The sequence below is a fragment of the Uloborus diversus genome, chromosome 8 (assembly GCF_026930045.1).
Source record: "Uloborus diversus isolate 005 chromosome 8, Udiv.v.3.1, whole genome shotgun sequence".
Taxonomy (NCBI): domain Eukaryota; kingdom Metazoa; phylum Arthropoda; class Arachnida; order Araneae; family Uloboridae; genus Uloborus; species Uloborus diversus.
Window position 1 is genome coordinate 131,032,489 of NC_072738.1, and position 23,661 is coordinate 131,056,149.

At 36.0% G+C, this 23,661-nt stretch overlaps 1 protein-coding gene across 1 annotated transcript in view; it reads left to right on the plus strand.

The window, feature by feature from the left end:
* The first annotated feature begins 961 nt into the window (after nt 1–961).
* LOC129228594 (protein odd-skipped-related 1-like) overlaps nt 962–23,661 on the plus strand; it is a 97,969-nt gene continuing 75,269 nt past the window's right edge. The window contains exons 1-2 of the mRNA XM_054863277.1: nt 962–1,066; nt 1,410–1,482. Of these exons, the coding sequence (XP_054719252.1) occupies nt 962–1,066; nt 1,410–1,482 (178 nt within the window). The remainder of the gene's footprint in view (nt 1,067–1,409; nt 1,483–23,661) is intronic.

Below are 23,661 nucleotides of genomic sequence, written 5' to 3' on the forward strand. Positions count from 1 at the left end.
TTATTTATCCTTTTCGCAAGCTAATCGAACGGCTACTAAAATGTTAAGTTTTTTTTTTCATCTGCTCAGCTTTCGAGGACATTTTATGTTTAAAATTTCTCGTACAGCAAAAAAATAATATAATAATAAAAATTTCAAAAGTTTGCGATAAATAATGGGCAGCTCATGTGCCAAATTTCTGATCAGTAACACAATTGGTGAAAAACTGGAAAGTTCCCTGCTAAAAGTCAGTAACTATCCTGAAATTAGAACCAGAAATCTTTATGAAGAATTCAAAAACCAACCTTCCCCAGTTAAAGTCGGTAACCTTTTTAGAATACGTCACAAACCTTCCAAAAAAACGTATGTATGATTATAGTAATAAATCCTAAAGCATCGAAGCAATCATAGTCCAAGCTAAGACGGAATTGCAAGCAAGAAAAGAACCTCTCACTTGCGTTGTAAAACTTCCACATCCAGAAGCTGCTTTTCGGGGCCCAGTCAGAATGGGCTGTCAAAATAAATATTGCATCTGTTCATACGTTTGTAGATGCATATGCACCTATGGAAGTACCAAAAAAAAAAAAAAGGCTAATCAACTTTTGTTCACGAGTGGGAATTTTAAGGGGCTGTCCAAAATTGATGTTATGCTTTCGGGGGGGGGGGGCGTGAAATTTTCTTTTATCCCTGGATATACTCAGGACATCATGGACCTCTGGATGAGGTTGCTTCCCGGATGTCCTGAGAATATCCTTTTCTCAGGACATCCGCCCCTTAAGGTTTGGAGTGGTAAGACAGTACGGATCGGCTTTCCCTGAATGTCCTGTATCCAACGTTGCCGGTACTGATCTGGTAGACATTCGCAGTCCAAAGGAAATATCGTTACAGACACAAACATAGATAGTTGCGCACAGGTTTTTATAGAATGCTAATGAAAAACAGAGTGACACGTGATAAGGAGAGGGAAGTGATAATATGAAGCATGGCACTTTGTGACCAAAAGGGGCAGGGGGTCATAAATGTTCGAAAAATATGTGGCATCATTTATGAACAGCCCCGATGGAATTTTCCTGCACAAGGGTTTCACGTAACAATACGAGGCTGTAGCGCCACCTATCAGTGGACGTTTGCATTGAAAACATAAGCGAACTACGACAAATTCCTGACTTAGCAGGTTTATAATTTACAAGAAGGAAGTTATATCTGTCACTAATCTGTATGTAGTCCCATTTTGATAACGACAGACCATTTTGGAGCCCCCAGTAGTTCCAGTTAGTAACAACGTCACATTGTACAGAAGCTGTTTTCTATGATTATGTATTAGTGTTACAGTGTTTGCTTTGCGTAAAATATAAAAAGGATGAAACACAATAAATACAATGCAATTTAAACTCACTACACAACTTTATTTATTTATTTATTTATTTTAGAGTCATGTGAAAGCAGAAGACATATGCACCTATTCCTCACCAGAGAATATTTCGTCACAAAACTGTAACAAAAGTAAGTTTATTTATTTATTTTTATGTCCTGCAAATGCACATTCAAAAACGGGTAAAAATGATTTTAACTCGTGTACAATAACGTTTTTTCTATAAATAATGTGGAACCTAAACAAGAAGTTAAGAATATCAATATAAAAGCAACCAAAGGAGAAAGAATTGAAAATCACGTTGCTAGAACATTTAATTATCATTTTCATTCCCGTATACAAAGAAACCAAAAACACGTGTTTACGAATAGTTTTATAACGTTCTGTATGTTAGTACGATAAGCGTCTACTACAGGGTACATTAACGCTTGGTGAGGAGTTGTTTGCTTTCAACTTTGGCGAAAACAGAAAAAATATCGTTTTCGTCGCCACTTGCCTTGCTTTTCATTTTATATTTCATAGGAACCTTTAATGACTTGATATATATACATTTTTTAGAGAGTTATGCAATAATATTTTAACGGCTTTTTATGGCTTAATTTATTTAGTTAGTTGATTATTTTGCATTGTTATGATTTTTGTTGGTTTTATTTATTTATTTGGCTCATTATTTTACATTTCAACGGAACTTTTAATTTTATTTATTGATTTGCTTTAGTTAAAAGTCTACTAAAATTACAAAGTAATGTATGTTATCTTCAAATGATGTTTCCATGTAACTTTGACTAAACATGGTGACTAATACCAAAGTTTGCTATGCAGTTGCAAAATGTCGCCAACAAAGAAATCGCTAATTTCCACTACCGATACATGTCGCCAACGTATGCCAACTGTATGTTCTAGATTTTCAGTAAGGCGAAGCAGCCATATTTCGTCCCCGTGCCCAATTCCGTTCCCCTAAGTTTCTGATCTGACACTAGGTGTCGCCACCGGTGATTTTCTTATTTTTTGGTTTCAGTCAAGAACACTATTTATTTTTGGAAGGTTCATGAGTCTAGTCACTGCGTTGCCGTTTGGGAGCCTTTTTTTTTCTGATTTTCGAAAACTTTGATTTAACGTCGACTGCAAAAGATTATGAGTCCAAATTGGGAATTCCTGTATTAAGTGAATTAAGCGTTAAGTTAGTTTTTTTCTTGAAGGCGAAGCTGTGATTCAACTTCGCCTTCAAGGAACTCATTATTATGTTTGTTGCCTCATCTAGTAATGAACTGATTAACTAAACTGGAAGCTCGCCATTTGCTTAAATACCCGTTGACAAGCTGACTCCCTGAACATATTCATTGAGTTGGCAAAAGCATCCTTCATACCGCACCCGAAAAGTCTTTAAACCTCTGTTATTATTAACCAACAAATCGTAGGGGTTATTAAATGCAACCAGTTTTTTAACTTCAGACAGTTTTTTTTTTGCGAGGGTTTTGAGCAACTTCCCTAATTATTAGAGCATATGTGAGAAATACCAACAGCCTATAGTTAGGACATCCAGAACACCAGAACCACAATTTCATCCTTGTTATGGAGTCATCTGCCTGGATTAGTCAATAACCTGGCTGAGCGCATATGCTCTCTAAAATAATCATTGTAATGAAAGCGAAGTTTAAGTTGGCCGTTGTTGGAACAATTTCTTATCTGAAAATTTCAATTTTTTCTAACAGAACTAAATATAGTATGTTTGAAATTTTTGTAACTCATTAGTTTTGTAACTCATTAGTATTTTGAATAAGCTATTTTAATAATGTTGTGACAGAATAACAACATGTAAATTTTCTCTTAGCAATATTTGAGAATCACATAATAATTTGTTAAAGTATTGAGTTTTATAGAATGCACGAATCATTTATAGAATGCAATTTTAACTCATTTAGAGTATATCAATTAGATACTAAGAAAGTCGATATTCGTATACGGATACGGGAAAATATAGGCTTGTTTAGTTCTGGTCGAAACTTCTTGTTTAAGAAATTGGTACATAGGAATAAATTTTTATAGAGAGAGAGAGAGAGAGATCCATTTCAGCATTTATTATCATATATATATTTTTTAATTTTATCATTTCTAAGATTAATCTATAGATTTTTCAACTAAAATCGATCTATAGATTAATAGTCCAAATACAATAGAAAAAATTACAAAAACAAAAACAAAAAAAAAATGAAAATGAAAATTAATTTAAAAAATAGGTCTAGAGTTTCCATGCCCAGATCTTGGAAATTTTTTGTGCTCACTTTCGAGTTTTGTAAAAAAATTACATTGGAAACCCTGATTAAGAGCAAAGATTTGGTCAGCAGCAGCATCACAGTATCAGAGAGCGCTCTTCAATTTTGAAAATCGAGAGTTGCTTTTTTTTTCCTATTTGTAACTGATGTAAAAGTAATAATATTAAATTATTCCCGACAGGCGTCACTGTATTATGCATTGTTATAAATATGCAAGCAGGGCCGAATTTAGCTCCATGCCGCCCCTAAGCAGATTTGAAATCTGCCGCCCCCTCCCCCATAAGAGAAGCAAAAACTCAGAAACATGCCAAAAAGTGCTCCCGAAATTTAAACGGTCAGGCTTATGAAGAAATGATGACGTTTCACATTCAGGGGCGTAGCGATGAGAAGTCACTGCGAGCTCCCAAAAAATACCTTATTCGGCAAATTTTGCTGACGATTCGGAAAATTTGGAGATAATATTGCAACATATTATTTTTTTTATTTTTAAAATTATTTTTTAATGATGCCTAACGTTCCTTCTCATTAAATGTTATGTACGTATGTATGATATGCGTGTAAGCTCGTGTCTTATCATTCGGTAAAATTAGAATTTTCCTCCTCCCAAAATTTTCGATGCGTCTCTGTTTATTTTTACGCTGATCAATTGCCATAATTGAAAAACATTTGATTTTCATAAGATGTGTGAAAGTAATTATTATTATTAGATTTTAAGAAGAAAAATGTCTCTGGGAAAAATGAAAGTGCTAATATTTTACTTTCAAGAATAAAAAAAAAAACATTTAAAAAATGTATGGCTTAAGCAAAATTTGCCGCCCCTGAAAATTTTGCCGCCCTAGGCAGCTGCTTACTCTGCCTATTGGGAAATTGGGCCCCGTGCAAATTTAAAAACTTTTTTACAGAATAAGAACAACGTGTAGTTTAGAAACGACTTCTCAGCGATTTTAACGAACAGCGTCTTAATTTGTTACTCGAACTAATTATTGAGTTTTAAAGAATGTATGAAACATTGACACTTAGATACTTAAGGCCAATCTGCTTTTTTTTTTTTCCTGATTCAATAAATTTAAGGGAAAAATTAATTCTACTTCGAGTTTCAAGAAACATCTGTGATAATAAATATTTTTGTCTTTGGTTCGCTTAAGCACTTTACAGTAATAAGGTATCACATATTACATAAGTGAATTATCACACAATTTGCTCGTTACAAATTAAAACTAATCATCCAGTGGGCGTCACTAATTTTTCTTCCATATTTTTCTTATTAGATTGAAAACATTATACCAGTGTTGAAAACGTGCAACTTGCACTTCATGCACTTGAAATTTCATTTTCAGACGAATTCTTATAAGGTAACTTTTTTTCACTGTGAGGTAATTAATAAGCTTATGGATGAAAAGACAATTAACAGTAAAACAAGAAAAGCAGTTACGGTTGCTATTTGTTCATTTTTAGCTTTGTTACAATGTTTCTACAGATTACGTAGGAAAATAATAGTTTTTTTTTTTACAAAAGAGCTATACAGTGCACCTTTATAATACATTTATATAGTTTACCCTATATTTAGTTTACCTTCGGAAATTTCTTTCCCTTTCACCCTAGAATCTAAATTGAGGAAGTAGAGATGACTTTTGTTGCCATCTTTCGATGGTTAAGCCAGCTATTGTAGATCTGTGAGAGGGACAACGACGGTCCCTGCAAATTGCTTTCCTTCAACAAAAGACCATCAATTTCGTGACCTTGAAAGCAGGGCTGCTGAGTTGGAAACGGAGTAAAATTTATAGTTTACCATAGAAAATTTCCCTCCCTTTCAACCCAAATCTGAATTGAGGAATCGGAGATGACTTGTGCTGCCATCTTTTGATGGTTAAGACAGTTATCGTATATCCAGGAGAGGGACAACGATGTCCTCTACCTAGTTGCTTCCTCTCAACAAAATACTGCCATCAATTTTGTGGCCTTGAAAGCAGGGCTGCTGAGTCGAAATCGTAGTCGGATCGATTTTGGGGTCGAAGTCGGATATTTCCCCCTCCGAGTTTGCAACTCTGCCATTACAACGAAATAGGAGTCGGAGTCAGTCATGTTCCTCCAACTCCGCTGCCTTGATTGAAAGGACCAATTCCGATATGGCAGTGATGATAATAATTATATGATGGTGATGAGATGAGGATGCGGATTGTATTATTACCTAGATAAGTTTCCAGCAAGTGGAAAGAGACAGAGAAAGCTCTGGTTTTTTGAGCTTTTCTTCTGTTTTCTAGAGCAGACCAAAAAGCAGAGGCGTTGACAGAATGCCGTAACGATTATCACCCCGTCTTCAGAAACGATAACAGCAGACGAAAGCAAAAAGGAAAAAAAATGGGGGCCCCGTGTGCAGATTCAGATAAGCCCTGCGTTAAAAGAGCGAGTGCAAACAGGGGTAAAATCACGGGCGAGCCGCCGGAAGAGACATCAAAGTTGAGCCGACACGCGACCGGATCTGGGGAAAACGATTTCTGGGAGATTTCTTCGAATTTCGGGGAAATAATCTATGGTGGATACTGTTGTTTGTGGCTTCATACTAATGTTTGGGTGGCAAAGATTAGACTGCGAACTGTTGAGTGCTATATGAAGTTCAATCTTGGCAGTCTTTTATTTATTTTTTCCCTCCATTTCCGTGTTACTTAAGCATTACTGTTTATTATTTCAATGCAATGTAAATCTTGATATCGGGTCTCTCAGCTTAACCACCTAAACATATTATTAATAAATAAACAGTAGCTTGATTCTCTCCCCCCCCCCCGCCTGCGTTTTTTTAAGTATGGAAATTGGATTTTCCTTGTACTTTTTCCTGATTTCAGTTACTTTTGTGTGGTTAAAATTACTAAGCTTTCGCTTTTTCAGAAAATATTGGCTGCTTTTGCTTCATATGGGCGGTTTAGAAGCTAGAAAGATTGTGTTGCAGGCAGAGCCTGAATACCAAATAAGCAAAGTAGGCTGTGGCTAATTTTAGGAGCCCCCGAAATTACTAAAACTGTTCAAGTTCAAAAAAAGTTATTTGAGAAAAGGAAAAAAATAAGCTTTTCTGTTTATTTATTTATTTTTTTCCCCTCTTCTTACTTCAGGTGTAAGTTGCTCTGCAACTCATCAACTATTTTGAGCGAGTTGTTGAGTAGCACTGCACCCCTGAAGTCATCACTGAAGATTCCATGCGAATTTTTGTGTTTATAAGGTTTGACAGTAGAGGGCCCCAACAAAATATTTGACCTAAGGCCCCGTAATATCTTAATTCGGCCCTGGGTGTAGACAAAAAAATTTACAATTTGAGTAAACCATGAATTTGAGTTTCTCTTTAGTTACGACATTCAAATTTGAGGTGTCGGAGGGAAAATAACCGACTCCGACTCCGGAAATTTTAGAGCCTCTGACTCCGACTCTGATACTTCAAAATCAGTCCGACTCTGACTTCGCAAGCATTGGCAGAATTAAGGACTTTGGGGGGAAATGAGCGACTCCGACTCCACCGCCTGCGTGCGTAAAATGTATCAGTCGCCCAAAAATATGCTTAAAGATATTGTTCACTAAGAGAGTAAAAAATTGTCCACTAATCTGAACACATTTTTTGATACTAAAAGACTGCAAAAGACTTAAAAAGTTATTTAAAGTAACTTTAAAGCAAGTGAAAAGAAACTTTTATATATATACATATAAACTTTGGTGCATTAAGCCCTTTTCTTTTAACTTTAGAAAACATTCAAAAACTCGAAACTAGCGTCCCACCACTCTCATTCTTGACGTGACGTCATGGGCCATGCATGTGTGTATTCTGAAATAGAACAAGAGCTAGCTATACAAAAGGGTTGATCATAAGACATAATGCGGCAAAAGAAAGCATAAACTTGTCTGCACACACATGCACATGCGCACCCATTAACGCGAAAGTTTTTCTACGTTTTTCGCTAATATTTTTGTAAAAACAGAAACAGTGGAAGAATTGATCTGTCGAAGCATTTTTCAATCTATTTTCCCCCCAGAACACTAATGGGGGAAAAAATAAAATATTGTAAAAACAAAAATATAAAATTAAACAAATATAAAATGGAAAAAGAAGCTTCTTTGAGATCACATTTATACACAACAACTGATGCTGGAACGTTAATCATTTTCAAGGATCAATAACTCCTTGGAATAACCACAGTCGAAATTCAAATCCATTCCTTTGAATAATTACTTCTAACGAGCAATGATATTTCACAGCTTGCAACTTGTTTGCATTTCCCGCTAAGACGTATTCGTCAGTTCTCAGTTTGACCTAGATGATTCCGGATTAAAAGCATTAATTGAGATTGATATATAGTACCAGAATCTTCCACCAAAGATATACCCTGATGAATTACTGGTCACATATATCTTTGGAATGTCTTTTTCCCACTGGATCACCTTTCAAAAGGATATTTATTTGTGTTTTTTCTAGGCTCAAATGGTTATAGCTCTCCAGTATATAGGTAGCTGAATGGCTTTCAGACGCCTAATTTACGAGTACGCACTTGGAGAGAATCATTGTGGGTAGGTGTAGCTGATGGTTGGAGAAACAATCTATCAAAGCGATAATTGCGGGTGGCCTGATCTTGAGCGATGCCCGTTGAGGATAGGACATGCTCCTTAAAAGGATACGAAAGCTATGTTGGGTGACTTTGGTTGAAAAAAAAAAACAATCAATTTGAGTCGACAGATGTTTTGTTTAGTTTTTTGTGAAAAAGGCATGATCTCTCATTTGGATATTCCAATCAAAACTCGATTCATGCCATCTTCGAAGTGAAGGTAATAAATTTTTCTCAAGCACGTTTTAGATGCAAGTCTGTTGTAAGCCTTCAGAAGAATCAATTCATGTAAGTGTTTCAGAAATTGTTCGGTGCATTAAGTGCGTACTTGATAAAAGAGGGACTTGTTGCACTTTATTTAGATACAAGTTGTTAATCTTTAGAAGAATGAACCAGGATAAATGTTTCAGAAATTATATCGGGTATTATAGGTACTTGATTAGAGAGACATTCACCAAACACTATTTAAATGTCAGTCCGTTGTAAGCCTTTAAGAATAGGGCTTCCCAAACTGCTCCGCGGACCCCTTGGGATTGCGCCGACTCTTAAGAGGGTGTGTGCGGCAAAGTTCGAAAATAAATTTAAAACGTTAAATGATAGAGAAATTGTGATTTGCGTTTGAAAAACAGAGTTTTCACCTTCGAAGTATGAAGTTCTTCTATACTGCCGTAAAACCATACAACTTTAGACCACTTAATGTGTATTTTTCTTCATATTTTCTTTATTTTTTGCCGAAAAAGGTTGAGAATTTAACCTGACACTACCATACATCTCAGCTGTAGAGTGATGCTTCGAAAAAAATCTAAATTACACACAAAGAGAGGAGGAATTATTTGTACAGTAGTATAAAGTTTGCACATGGTGGTGACAACTTTAGACCACCTCATATTTTCTTTGATATGCATTGATAAACCGCTCCGGTCTGAAGTTACAATGTATATATCGTTGTGTTTTAATCCCGTACATAACAAAAATTAAAAAAAAAAGTACTTACTTTTTCCAAGTTATAAATTTTTTTTATACTTTTTGAGTCAATTTCAGGTTTTCTTAAATAAAATCAATTGTGAAAAATACAAAATTCTATTCAGATATATAAAATGAACGTTAGACAGTCTGAAAAGCAATTAGTAGGTACCTACTCCTGGATTTTATTTATTTGTTTGTTTTTATAAGATCACTTTTGTTTACTTTTTTTTTTTTTTTTTTGCAGGGGCTTGATACAAATTTTGTCCCAATTGGGTAGGTTTCTTCGTTGTCGCAATATTTTTTTTTTGTACCAAATGACATCGGGGGAATGAGGCCAACACCAAAATTTACCCTTTTGTGCCTTCCTTGTTCAAATTTGGTTCCTCCTGATTCCTTGGATAGCCTTTTCCATCAGTTCAGGCGAATAGTTGACTTAAGAACGGCGGCCTACCTTCTTTCTTTTCTCTAGACTCATGTCTAAAACCAAAGAAAACCTTAAAACTAAAAAACTGCTCAAGACAATACAAAATTGTTCGCAAAATATTGACAAACGACAGTAAAAATGGCTGGTCTAAAGTTGCAACTCGAATTCCCATACTTTGTTTACTTCGAAACGACAAGTAAACAAAGCAACGTCAGCATTTGCCGATAAGGCTAGATCATCTTAGATACCATGAGTAATAAAGTAATAAACTTATGTTTGGAAAATTCAATCGGCAAATGTCGGTTTTGAAGGAGACTTAGAGAGCTGAAGGAAAAATTTCAAAAAACCTCCCAACACAAATGAATTTTGACACGAGAATGATAACACTGGAGCTTGGGGTGAATAACATGAACTTCGCTAGACAACACTTGTGAACCTGCTGATTTTTTAAAAAAGACTTTAGCTTTGCTCCAACGACCGCTACATGGCGCACACTAAGAGATTCCTTCAATGGTCTAAAGTTGCAACACTGGTCTAAAGTTGTACGGTTTTACGGTATTACCCGACATCTCAGGACACAATGCTGCAAGATCATGCATAGGTCATCGAACCATTTTCTGCTTCAACGAAACCATACATTTCGTCGTCATGTGAACATGAATGTTTGATAGACATGACGTCAGACTGTGCTTTGAAACCTATCTTCCAAGATACTTTCTCTTATTTTTGGCTTGATCTGGAAAACAAAAATATGAACCGTTTCTACGGAAAGCAAAGTGTGTTCCTCCATTTCCCACGACATACCTACGCAAATCCGGATTTTTAACCTATTCAGCCACCAAAACTTAATACCGAAGCAGACTAGACGCTGAACCGGATATTCGACTGGAATGATCAAAAATTAAATCCAATGTATCAAAATTGTGCCAATTAAAGAACCTCACTCTTCTCTAACAATTTTGAATTTTAATCTTTTTATTATCTATTGCTTTCTTCCTGTTCAATTTGATTTTTGTGATAGGGTTTTTTTTTTCTAAAGTTGCAATAGCGCATTTTTAAATAGCGATATTCCCCACTAATTAGTAATAGTAAATTGAAGTTCAGTTCCCTACAAACTAATTTTGTCTATACACTTTAATGAAGGGGGTCTGCCCAGAATTTTGTTCCATGAAAGGAGTCCGCTGGCTATCTTAAGTTCGGGAAGTCCTGCTTTAGAAGAATGGTTTCACGTGTTTCAGAAATTACTAGGTGTTTTAGCTACATGATTTGAGAGGCGTTTATCAAGGGTTCAAGTGTGGTGCAAAACTTTTAGAAGAAGGAATTCCAATAGGTCTTTCAGAAAGTGTTAGAGACATTTCAGGTAAATGAGAGCAGCGTATTGAGGAATAAAATTTACATTTCTATGAAGACTAGAAAGTCACCCGACAAGGTATGATGCGTGAAAATTACTCCTACATTTGAACGAAGCCATTGCCTGTTTGGTGATATTTTGAAAGTTGAAATTGTAACCCTAACTCCAGTGGATTAACCTTAAACTCCAGTAGGTAGCGTTCATTGTTGAACATTTTTTCGTTTCTTCATTCCCTGAAATGACACAGTCTTACCAGTAAAACAGTTAGGTTACGGTATCGAGTTCAGCCTTGTCACGATAAACCCTTTCCCTGCATGTCAAACATTACCAAAGCATATTATCAACTTACGTGGAGCGAGTTCCATTGTTGAAACACTCGGGTTAGTCGATCATCATATATTATTTATATGAGGATAACTTAACTTGTTTTTAAATTTAAAAAAAACCAAAAAATTCAAGAGCACATACTTTCCTAACAGGGGCTTTTGATGGGAGGTACCCGTGACCTCTCAAAATGATCTCATTTGGCAAATTTTGTCTGACGATTTGGCAAATTTGGAGACATAAATGCAATATTGCAGTTTTTTAATTGCTCGAATGTCCCTTTTCATTAGATGTGTTTGCATACCCGTATTTAATCATTCGGCAAAATTAACAGATCCATTCTTCAAATTGAGGTTTCCCACCCTCCCAAAAATTTAATTTCGGTGCGTCTCTGTTTTCAAAACAGTTTAAAATAATTCAAATGATGGCTGCTTCTTTCTCTATTTTTTTCGACTCTGTTTTCAAGTTTGCTCTCTTACTGTCTTTTTTTTTTTCAAATGTTCTTAAATAAATAATAGAAGACTTAATTTAAGGAAGTTGTATTACTGAAATTAAAACGGGAGTATCAGTTTACTTACTGGAGGTCAGACTATATGGACACTCTCCAATTAAGTATTTTTCTGAATTCCTCTGTTTAGGAGTTGCTAAACAAGTTTAGTTTCAAATGTTTCCTTGCTAAGAAATCTATTGCGCACACAATGAAATTAGAATCATAATTATCATTTGACTATCCTATTGTAATTTCCTTATGTTCTGAAATATGTGGGCTCTTCAGAATTTATCATATTTGCATACATTTTAAAGAAAAAGTATTCTCCTTGTTTTTTAAAATCCTTTTAAGGTACATACAGACGTCACGGGAAAACTCGTTGTAATTAACTCGTGAATCGTCAAAATGGATATTTCGCGTGTCTATGCGTTCTTAGGCACTTATCCACGTGTGGTCGAGTAGAAAAAAAAAATAACTAATCATTCATTCGGGGGTGAGTTAACTGGAAATTAAGGTCGAGTTTTGAGTGAAAATTTTTTTGCGAATACAATACTTCCTTCTTTGTAAAATTAAGTAAAAAACCTCATTTATTTATTGATCTACTTTAGTTTCTTAGTTGAACCCAGATTTTTATTCACATCTGAAACTGAATTTACCGCAATAAATTAACAATTCCTGCCTTTTGACAGAAGTTGCGTCGTGCATGCTAGTAAAATGAGTTTCAAGTTTACAAAATAATAAGAACAATCTAAACTTATTTCCAAATAATTCCAACTGACTAGCATGAAGGTGGCGGAAAATAACTAATATTGCAAAAATCGATAAAATACCAGTTTAAAATGTAATCTGAATATAGAACGGCAAATTTTTTCAACTGACTCACGCTGTTAGAAATTATATTTTAGAAATTTTTCTCATTTGGCAGTGAGAAGCAAAGGGATGTAAGTGGACATTTTCAAGTTTTGAGTAAAACGCGTTTAAAGATAAGGTCCTTGGTTCACTTTCATTGAAAAGTTTTTCTAAATCATTCTGTAAAACAGCACCTACTAGGGCTATTAGCACCATCTCTTGCCCCAAGACAGAGGAGAGGTTCACCTACCAAGTGTACTGGTTATCTCCAAATTTTTAATTTTGACACTCACATCCTTTTGCTCCTCCCTGCCTCATTTGTAACTCTTAGAAGTGAGTGATGACAATAACTAAAACTAGTTGTAAAAGAAAGGGGCAAAATAACTATAAAAGAACCCACCATACCAGTTAGATAAAAAAAAAAAAAAAATCAAATAGCGCTTTAAAGTGATGGAATAGATTTAGCAAAGTGCGGCCACTAAAGATCGCACTAGGGGGTCAGGCGGGCTGTTAAAAGCCGAGAAGCAAGTTCGGAGGGGGTTGGAGGGCAGTCCCGATTGCGAATCGTTTTAATGGTTTTACGCCATTCATTGCCGCTCTTTGGCGCAAATTTAACGACGGTTCCGTAAACGCGCAGGTGTTCCAATGCAAGGAACAAAAGCGGACAAATTTGAGGATCGTCATTCATTTTTACCGTTAGATAAATCCAAAGATGGGGTACAAGTTTTGGCAGCAATTCCCAATTTTTGGCGCTTTTCATAGATATGTATGTTGTTGTTTTCAGCAGCTAATATGTTTTCAGGGGCGACTCTAGTAGTTCTGCTCCCTAGGCGATATTGACAAGTGCCGTCCCTGCCCCGCCCATTGAATAATGATGATAATAATAAAGATATAAAATAATAATGTATTAATAAAAAAGAAATTATAGTATAAGAGAGTTTCTAGTTAAATTCCAAACATGGGTTTTGCATATCCAAGCACAGGTAGATAATATATTTTAACATTAAGTAGTGCATCTTATGGCACTAAAACATATATCAATATTTTCAAAAGACTTTCAAATCACGCAATTTGTTGCCTCTAAAATTAAATTGAATTTCTAGTTAACTTCCGAACTATGCTTTGCATGTAGTACACACTTTAAATTATTATTACTATTTTTTAGCATTGAAGGAGAGTATCTAATGGCGCTGAAACAATTATTCATACTCTAAAAAAAAAAATAGTTTCAATTTCGAAATTTGCCGCCCCTAAGATCTGCCGCCCTAGGCGCCCGCCTACCCCAGGAGTCGGGCCTGTGTGTTTTTTAAAGGAAAAAAAAAATATGTATGACTGCGGGAATAATTCAGGACATAATTATACGCCAGAACAAACCATTTTTTTTTTAATAGCAAAAAATTGGTACCTATAATTTTGAAGCATTTTTGCACAGATTAACGCCACTTTCAAATTCCTCAATTGTACCCTTAAAAAAGAAAGAAAAAATTAGTTATAGATTATTTTCGTGCAACGTTCTTGAATTTCACGAGTTTCCATCAGTTTTCATTGAAAATCACGTATCTTTGCGAAAAAGTTTCCTGAATTGCTACAAGTTGCATGAACACAGACTGCTCGATGTTGTGAGAAATATTCTGAGCTACAACATATTCAGCGTTTTTATTAAGTGTTTCGTCTGTAGCCTAATTACGGTCCGTCCAGAACGATAGGATCCAGAATGAGGGCGAAAGGCAGTCTCTAGATACCGTATCGTTGCAAGGATTGCAGGAAAATAAGGTCTTGGTTATTTGCTTGAAATTTTGCATTGGCTTTGACAGCATTTGTTGAAATGCTTTAGGAGCTTTCCTCGTAATTTAGGAGAGTGCCAAGCTACAACTATAAACATACATAACGTTTCTTGGAAGACTCCTGGATTTATGCCATAAACGTCACTAACTTTTATTGGAAAGGTTTCAAAACTTTAATTTTCCAGTCAGCAATGATGTTGGTCAACTTAGAGTAGTGTTCCTTTATCCCTGTTATTTCACACTTTACTAGCCCGGCGGCATGCACTCATTGAGTGGTGTAGCGAAAAACCACGGAATTAATGACATGAAAATGAATTAATGTTTTTAGCGTACCCCCCCCCCCCCCCCAACTTTGGGCCAGTGAACAATCACCCTCCCCTTAGATCAGGAATCAGTAAATGAAGAGAGCAAATCCAATCATTGGCTATGCAAATGCTTGGGCAAAGACCTCAAGTCACTTGACTCAGCAACGACGAATGGCTGACACATTTTGCGTGAAACTAGAGAAAGAAACCTGATTTCTTCTCATGCTTTTCTTTAAAATCTATCACATGACTTGGGACCTTTTCTTCACGAATGAAAGTCTTCGTTTCCTCTATTTTATCTCTTTTCAATGGCCCTCCCATAAGAACAGGTAGATGAAATTAAGGTTTTTCAGTCAAAAGAGTTGTAAAGTTTTGTGAGTAAGCAGTCTGTAACTTTTGTGATTTTGCTAAGGTTCTCTTTAACGAATAGGCAGGATTACATTGATGATTAATTTTAATTTTAATCAACAGTAAATTTACATATTTGACACCGAAAAACTCCATTTCTCACACGAAAATCTTACAATAGGAGTAATACAAATATTTAATTCACCTAAAATACGACTATCTTTTATCAAAACAATGCAAGCAATTATTTACGAGTGATACAGGAGACTGCTCTTTGCACCCACATGTCGGCATAGATCATGTTTTGACGTTTTGGCCAATAGTAAGTGTCTGAAAAACACAACATGCGACTTCATAATCTTTAAGCTATATACGAATAAGGGCACCTAAAAAAATTGTAGTATGTATCACCAAAGTTGAACGAATTTGCTGGCTACAAAGGATGGTGTATAATGTTAATTTATTGTGGTGCTACACTTGCACAAACTTAGATGTTTTCTGGATTATATTGTACAAGAATATAGTAAACTTGTACATCATCTTTCGTAGCCGGCAAAATGGCATCATCTTCTGGTGCAAAATATCACATGATGTTTTACAATGTAAAAAAAAAACCTGTTTCAACAAAAGATGATGGCTGGTTGCTGGCTGCAAAGGATGGTGCATTATGTTTTTTATATTTTGCTGCAACATACTCAAGTTATGGGGCTTACTTACGTATGTTGCACCAAAATGTAGCAAAATTGCTTACAAACCTTTGCGTTCAGCAAGCATCATCTTTTGCAACATGGTACAAAAGGGTTTAGCTGTGGCTACGATTAAAATAACTGTAGTTTCCTGCAGCAGAGATTCAGAAACTTTTTCTAGTCAAGGAACCCTTTCATGTAATAGAGTTTTCTCTCGGCATCTTAGACTATCTCTATTATATGCATACATAGTGATGCACATTTTAGTGTTCAGTGAAGCGTATTAACGGTGCTCCATTGTATATTGATGTCATGGGCACTTCCACGCACCCTTTGCTTCTCCCTGTGCACTCACTTTGGAAGCCCGTGTCCTACAGGATGGAAACTAGATTTATTCGTCATTTTATCCAGAAAATTACCTGTAAGAGCTATTCTGTTGCCTTCAAAACTGATTACAACAAATACAGTAATATCGATCTTTGCGAATAAAAAATATTCGATTGTTCTTTGCTGATACCATCTCGAAAATCTCTCGCAAAATTTTCTTGGCGATGCTTGGCGGGAAAGCAAACATCGCGTCAGCAACCCCGGTGGGTCTGCGCTATCAATCCCTGGGAGGTTGGAGATTTTTTGAAGCTCTCCGAGATGCGGCCAGGCAGATGTTTCGACTCCGAAAGGGCACGGCTGGGGTGGAAAAGGTCCCCATCGGGGCTTTGGACCTCATACTGCACCAATTCTTTAGCCCCAAAACAAGTAATTGTCTCGTGTAAACAATGAGAGGCCTCGTTAACCGCGTTCAATGATGGTCGTCTGGGCCCATCATAAACATTTCTTTAAAAGGATGGGTAACATCAAAGTCAGATAATTTTTTACACTAAAACTTAATGTGAGATCTTTATGCATCAAGTATTTTATTTTTATTCTCTCATTTCTTTTAACGCTTCTGATTTCTAACAGTTTTTTAAAAGCATGACTGCAGTACAAAATTATAACCCCCCCCCCTCCTACTTGGTTGCTCCAACTTAGAAATCATTCACAGTAAATGACGATAAAATCAATCCAAGAACATATAGAACCAGCGCAGAAACAAGAGAGAGACGACAGGAGCGATCGTCCCTCCCTTGAGGGACTCTGCACTGGCAATGTTCCCAAACTGAAGTACTAAAAACGCAATATAGGCCATCTTTGATGACGTTTGAGAAAAGAATGTTATTCGAAAATTTTTCCTGGAAATTTTTCCAAGTTTAAGTTTTTAGATGGCAATTTCAGACAATCTTTGGGGTGTTATGAGAAGGAGAGGTTCGGGGGATTTCTCCCATACTTTTTCAAAATTGAAGTCGTAAAATTGTAGATCATCTCATGCATTATTAGGAGAAGGGATGAATACAGGGAATTTCCACAAGTAGTTTTTCGAAATTGAAGATCCAAGAACGCAATTCTTGACAACCTTTGGTGATGCCAATGGGAGGGGGTTTCGAAACATTTCCCCTAAACTTTTCCGAAATTGAAGCTTTAAAACGCAATTTTAGAATACATTTGACAACGTAAAAGGAAGGGAATACGTACGAGAACCTCATCCCTCTAGATCCTTGTCTACATCCCTATATTTTATCACTTTAAAATGAAAATGCTGTGAGTGCTCCCCCTCCCCCTCTCCTTCCACAACAAATCAACTACGTTATAAGAAATAAACAATAGAAGTTAATCGCAACATTTCTTGAAAAATTTCTAGTTCAAGCGTAATATGGAATCACAAAAATATTCGAAAGAACTAACTTGCGTCAAAAAAATTTTTCTTAAATTTTCATAACATTAACACAATAAGATTCAAATTTTGAAATTTGTGCCAGTAAACGAATACAGTAATCTCTCATTTTATGCGTCATCTCTTTTGTACTTCTTATAGCCATAGGTGGCTCGTACGGGGGATGGGAACGAGAGCTCAACTGCCTCCTCACTTTAAAAAATAAAGAGGCCTTGTCCCTCAGAGTTAAAAATTAACAATCGATTGAAAAATGATTTTTTACTCGATTAGTTTAATTGATTAGTTTATTTCACGAAAATAAAATTTAATTCTGACAAAATTTTTGTCAAGTCAATGTAAGCCAAGTTGAGAAAGTATAGCTGAGTTTCGTAAGTCTTTTGCCCACACAACAGCTTACAAGACCGAAGAATAAATCCAAGTTTTCAACAGACATTGTTTATTCGTCCCCCCCCCCCATGTGTAAATCAATTTTTACTGTGATAAATTAGCTCTTTGGAGTCAGAAATCTCAGAAAGAATAGAAGAGCAACAAGAGTTTTGCTCAACCAAGAACTGTATAACACAAGAGAGAACCAAAGTTTTTAACAGACATTGGCTAGTCCGTTCTTTATAAAATTCAATATTTAATCTAAAATTAGCTGGTTGGAATCGGAAAGCTTAAACCAAGTCGAGAAAGTACTGAAGAGATTCAAAAGTCTTTTACTCAACCAACAGCTGTTTTGCGTGACCGAAAACTCAACCAAAATTTTCAACAGACCCTGGTTATTTGTCCTACCTACAAATCAATATTTATTTTGACAAATTATCTCTTTGGAGTCAGATAGCTTAAGCCAAGGTCAGAAAGTACAAAAGAGATTCAAGGATTTTACTCAACCAATAGCTCTTTAAAAGACCTACCTGTTGGTTGAGTAAGCAAGTCTTGTAAGATAGATGTGCTCAAATTCATCCAAAATTTTCAACAGACATTCGTTATTCGTTCTATATACAAATTAATATTTAGTATGAGACTTTACGTCTTTGGGGCGAGAAAGCTTAAGCTAAATCCAAAAAGTAAAGGAGAGATTTAAGTCTTTAAGCCAACCAACAGCTGTTTTAGATGTCCGAAAAGTCCAGCCAACCTTTTTAGTGGACATTGGCTACTCTTTATGTACAAATCAATACCCAATCTGATGATATTTATGGGTTCTGGAGTTTGAAAGCCTAGTTGAAAGCTGTGAGGGAAATTTTGCTCTGACAATTCGTTTTAGAATGTGTTCAACTTCGGCCCTTTGTCTTTGTTTGCAGAACTGTTTGCAGCTGCCGAACGAAATGTCAGCAACTTTGCACATTTCATATCTCCCCGTGGTTTACCGAGAAAAACAATTGACGTGAGAATTGCTGATGAATAGGTCACCGTGACGTGAGAGAAAGGAAACATTGTAAGCACCTGCGCATGCGCAAACGGAGGCAGCTGCTCCCGGGGCTCCCGGGGATCGTGATGGGAAGAAGACGAGATTCGTGAGCGTGAGAGCGGTCACGTGGGCAGTGGTGGCTTCCGCGGCAGGGGATGACCGGGATGATGCAAAAATTCGAGCGACCCCCTGATTTCTTTCCCTTTAGAGAGATATGGGGAGATCAAGGGGTCGCCAAAGGTGATTTCCGCCAGCTGCCGAAATATTACATCTTTAAAAAAAAGAGGGGGAAATCTTATTATCGACATCCCTTGAATTACAGATATTTTCGCATACAAATACATGTATGCATCCTTGATAACGTAAGCATCAGTCGTCATGGCAAATTAAGGCGAATATCAGACAACGCCGTACTAATTTGAAGATCTAGATTTTCTTTGTGCTAGAAGCAGAATAAATGCTTGTTGCTAGGGCAATCTGATCAGTAATCAAATACTTGAGACCAATTTTGTGTCTAAAAATTCATAATATTGTTTAAAACTAGTATTTGGTACTTGAGAGAGAGAGAGAGAGAGAGAGAACGCTAAAAAGAAAACAAAGACTTTTGTGGTTACGCTTCAGCGATTTTTTTTTCCCAGAGATTGAGTGAAACTGGTGTAGTCACCCACATTAAATGAGCAGTGTAACATATTCTACACATTTCTTTTTTGACTGCTCGCAATTCATCTAAGAAAAAACCCTTTGGAACCTTATTTAAAAAACAAATAAATAAATAAATAGTACACATTGTTCATTCACTGGTCTACGATCTATTGAACCGTCACTGGTCTACGGTCTACTCTACGGTCTATTTTGAAGACGTATTTTTCCACTTTCATTTAACAAATATCTCACTCGAAATACAATATGTACAGCATATTTAATTGATCCTTAATATAATAAGCAGCATTTCTCGCAGTAATGATGCATTTAAAGTTAATATTTATCAAATTCTTTTTTAGTGAGAGGAAAGAGATTTACTCTTTAGTAAAAGTTAAAGGTAAAATTTTGACACAAATTTGACTTAAAATTTTGACTTGTTCAGACAGCATTTTTTTCGTAGCAGCAATATTTCCATTGAAAAACAAATATGAACAGTTAATAGTAGTTCCTATCCCCGGGACAAAACGTATAATAATGAGTAAAATGATGCACGGTGGCTGGGGTGCACGAAAAAAATTGGGGGAAGGAGGGGAATCAAAAGAAATGTAAGGGGTTTGGGGCGTGGTCCCTGAAGTTTATGTTTTCCTTCTCTCTCTCTTTTTTTTTCTCGTAAAATTGGGTTACATTACTTATTTATAAAAACAAAGTAAAAACTTTTTTAAGTTAATAGCATGCATTTTTTAGCAATGTATTAAACAGAAATGTAATTCCATCTTTTCAAATTCGTTTTATATCAAAACCGTTTAGTATTTAATTCAAGCTTTGAACCGGTTAATATCGAAACCGAGTTATAATAATCGCTAATTTGGTACCGTGTAATATCGAAACCGTGTTGTAGAAGTACCGTGTGATACGAAAGACGCCTGTATTTTCTTTTTTTTCAGTCATGGATTTGTGATACCAAATCCTTAACTTCAAGCAAATGTCCACACTAAAAAAAAACTACAGTGCTACTAGAAAATGCCTAGAAAACTGGACGTCCATGATTTGTTCGTAACGATACAGCTTATTCTTAAGTATCCGTGCCAACGTTGTGGGAAAAAATGTGAATTCATGTCAATCCGGTGGTTCAGTGGTAGATCCAGATTATCACGACTCGAAGAAAACTTAACATCTTTATTGAAGACTATGTACATATTTACATAATGGTGCTAAAACCAAATTATTTATTCTAAACAGCGAATTACTCGCTTCCACGGAGCTTGCGCTCGTGTTTCGAATTCTATTCCATTTCTCAAACTCTCTCAGTGTTGCCGCTAATTTTTTCCATAATCTACTTACTTAATTCAATAAGCACTTCTACATGGGAGCCCAGTTTCCTTGACATTTTCTGTTTTCTGGTAGTATTGTAGGTTTTTTTTTTTTTTTTTTTTTTTTTTTTTTTTTTTTTTTTTTACAGTGCAGCGGCTCTAATCTATTAGTGGATTGGATAGCCATTTTGGATTCACGTTGGACTATAGTTGGGGCAAACCTAACTTGGAAGTGTACGCAATGGTGTGGTCAGGTTTTTCGCACCCAAACGTACTTAAAATCACATGTCACATTTTTTATGATGTGCATTTGGAAAAGGAGAAAAAAAAATATTAAGGGAAATGAGAAAAGAAATAAATTTCTAGTGTGTTTTTTTTAAATGAAATCTAATTCTTTTCCTTGCAATATTTCACCCAACTATATTCGAGCTAAAATTACTTTTGAATCATAAATATGCGTTGAAATTTTTATAATGGGAAAAGATGGAAACAGAAAGGGAAATATTTCCGAAAAAAAAGAAGAAAGAAAGAAAAATGTAGGGGAAGAAAAAGGAAATCTGATGGTTTCCCAGCAATCTTTCACCGATCTGTCTTTGAATTCAAATGAAAAATAGTCTGCCTAATTCCACATTCCCATAAAGATAACGACCTGAAAAGTTTTGGAGAAATTCTTAAATCTGATGGTGCCATTTCTACGCTTCATTCCAAAGCAGACGATAAAAAGAGGGCAAGAGAGAGAGGGAGAGGACCTAATCTATCCCGATCCCCGACGTAAAATCATGGAATTCAATTAACAGTTAATTCCAACTGGAGCTCAGGGAGAAGCCATTTTGGAGACAAAATCAAACATTTAAGTTAATTGCTTTTTCAATAGACGTCCTTGTCAGTGTAATGACAATGAATGGTCGACTGGGGAGTTCAGTTCCAGGCACCTCAGGTCTCGTCGGCTCCCAAGGGCTGCTCCGCTGCCTGTCCACCTCATTACAACCAAAGATGATGCAGCAGATAACGGCTCCAAGAGAAGAATGCTTTACCGGAAGAAAATTAGAATCGCTTTACTCGAGACACAAGGTATAAAAAATTGTTCGTGAATGTCGCAAGGCTGGAAGTAGATAGAGTTTTTAGCTGAGCCTTTGCTGCTCAACTTAAAAAAAATAGGGAAAGTTTGTACGAAACAATGAATGAAAGGGATAATTTACAATGAAGATCGAAGTAAAACGCTTTGGAGTTACTTGAGCTCTAATATAGAGAGTCGGAGTTCCAGTATATACATAAGCCAATAATAAGAAAATTAGAGTTGCTTTACTGGAGACACAAGAAAGACTTTTTAGCCGAGTCTTTTTTGTTCGACTTAAAAAAATGGGGAATGTTCGTGCGAAACAATGATTGAAACGGAAAATTTACCATGAAGATCGAAGGAAAATGCGACTTGGAGTTCTAATATATATCTAAATTACTTGAATTTCTAACACATATCTAAATTACTTGGAGTCCTAACACATAGAGTCGGATTTCTGATATGTACATAAGCGATTCTAATAAGAAAAATTAGAATTGCTTTACTTGAGATCCAAGGAATATAAGAATTTTCTGAAATGTTGTAAGGCTGGTAGGTCTTTTTCGCTAAGCCTTTTCTGATCGACTTAAAAAAATGGTGAAAATTCGCACGAAACAATGAATGAAACGAAAAATTTAGACTGAAGATCGAAGGAAAACGCTTCGAGTAACTAGGAGTCTCAGTTCTTATGTGTACATAAGCGATTATAGTAAGAAATTAGAGTCGTTTTACTCAAGACACAAGGAATATAAAGATTTCTGCAATGTTGTAAAGCTGGAAGTTGCTAGTGTATGTCTTTTTTGCTGAATGTTTCTGCTTAACTTAACAAACGGAAAAAGTTCGTAAAAACAATGAATTAAAAGGGAGATTTACAAAGAATATTGAAGGAACTGCTGTGGGTTACTTGGAGATCTATTTTTAAGGCGTGAATTTAGAGTCATGGGGATATGTAAAATCCCGAAATATATATTAAACTTTTAATATTCTGACCAAGTTTCACCTTTGATTTGATAATTCAATTACGTTTCCGATTTTTCTCAAGATTGAGAGTTTTCTTTTTTTTCTTTTTTTTTTTTTTTTTTGAGCAATCACGATTGCTTATTATTCTCACTTGACCGTCCTTGATGATGTGGTTCCTTTTTCAGCTTGAACCAGGGACCTCTACAACCGCCCACCGGCACGGCTCCCCTGGTCCTGAGCACTGTCCTCCGTTATCCACTTCTGCTGGGCAGTGCCGTCCATGTCCTAGACACGCATGCTCATACACATACACACTCACACACGTGAGCGCCTTTATACACATACAACGCCTAAGTGCACACACGTAAGCCTACACACACACACACTCAACTATACACACGTAACCACCCAGGAGGAGTAATATACTTGGGAAGGGGGGGGGGGAGCCGTTTCTACAAACAATAACTCCAATGATTAGGGTCTTGTCCCAACTCGTGATTCTGAAAAACATAATTTGAATTCAAAGTTTCAGAATTAAAATTAGATTTGATTGGGGAAGTGGGTCAGACCTCTTTATTTATTTACTTATTTTTTATATACATAATTTAATTTTTGCTCTACAAAATCTTATTTAAGTTATGAAGCTCGGTCTGATTAAACAAAAAAAGCTCGTGTTTGGTGATGATATCACTTGTTACTTTATTATGATTTATCACTATTATTATAATCATCATCACCACCAACAGGCCCCGATTAATCCCTTTCCGCTCGCTTCTGTCAAAATTACTGGCTGAGCTTTCATCTCC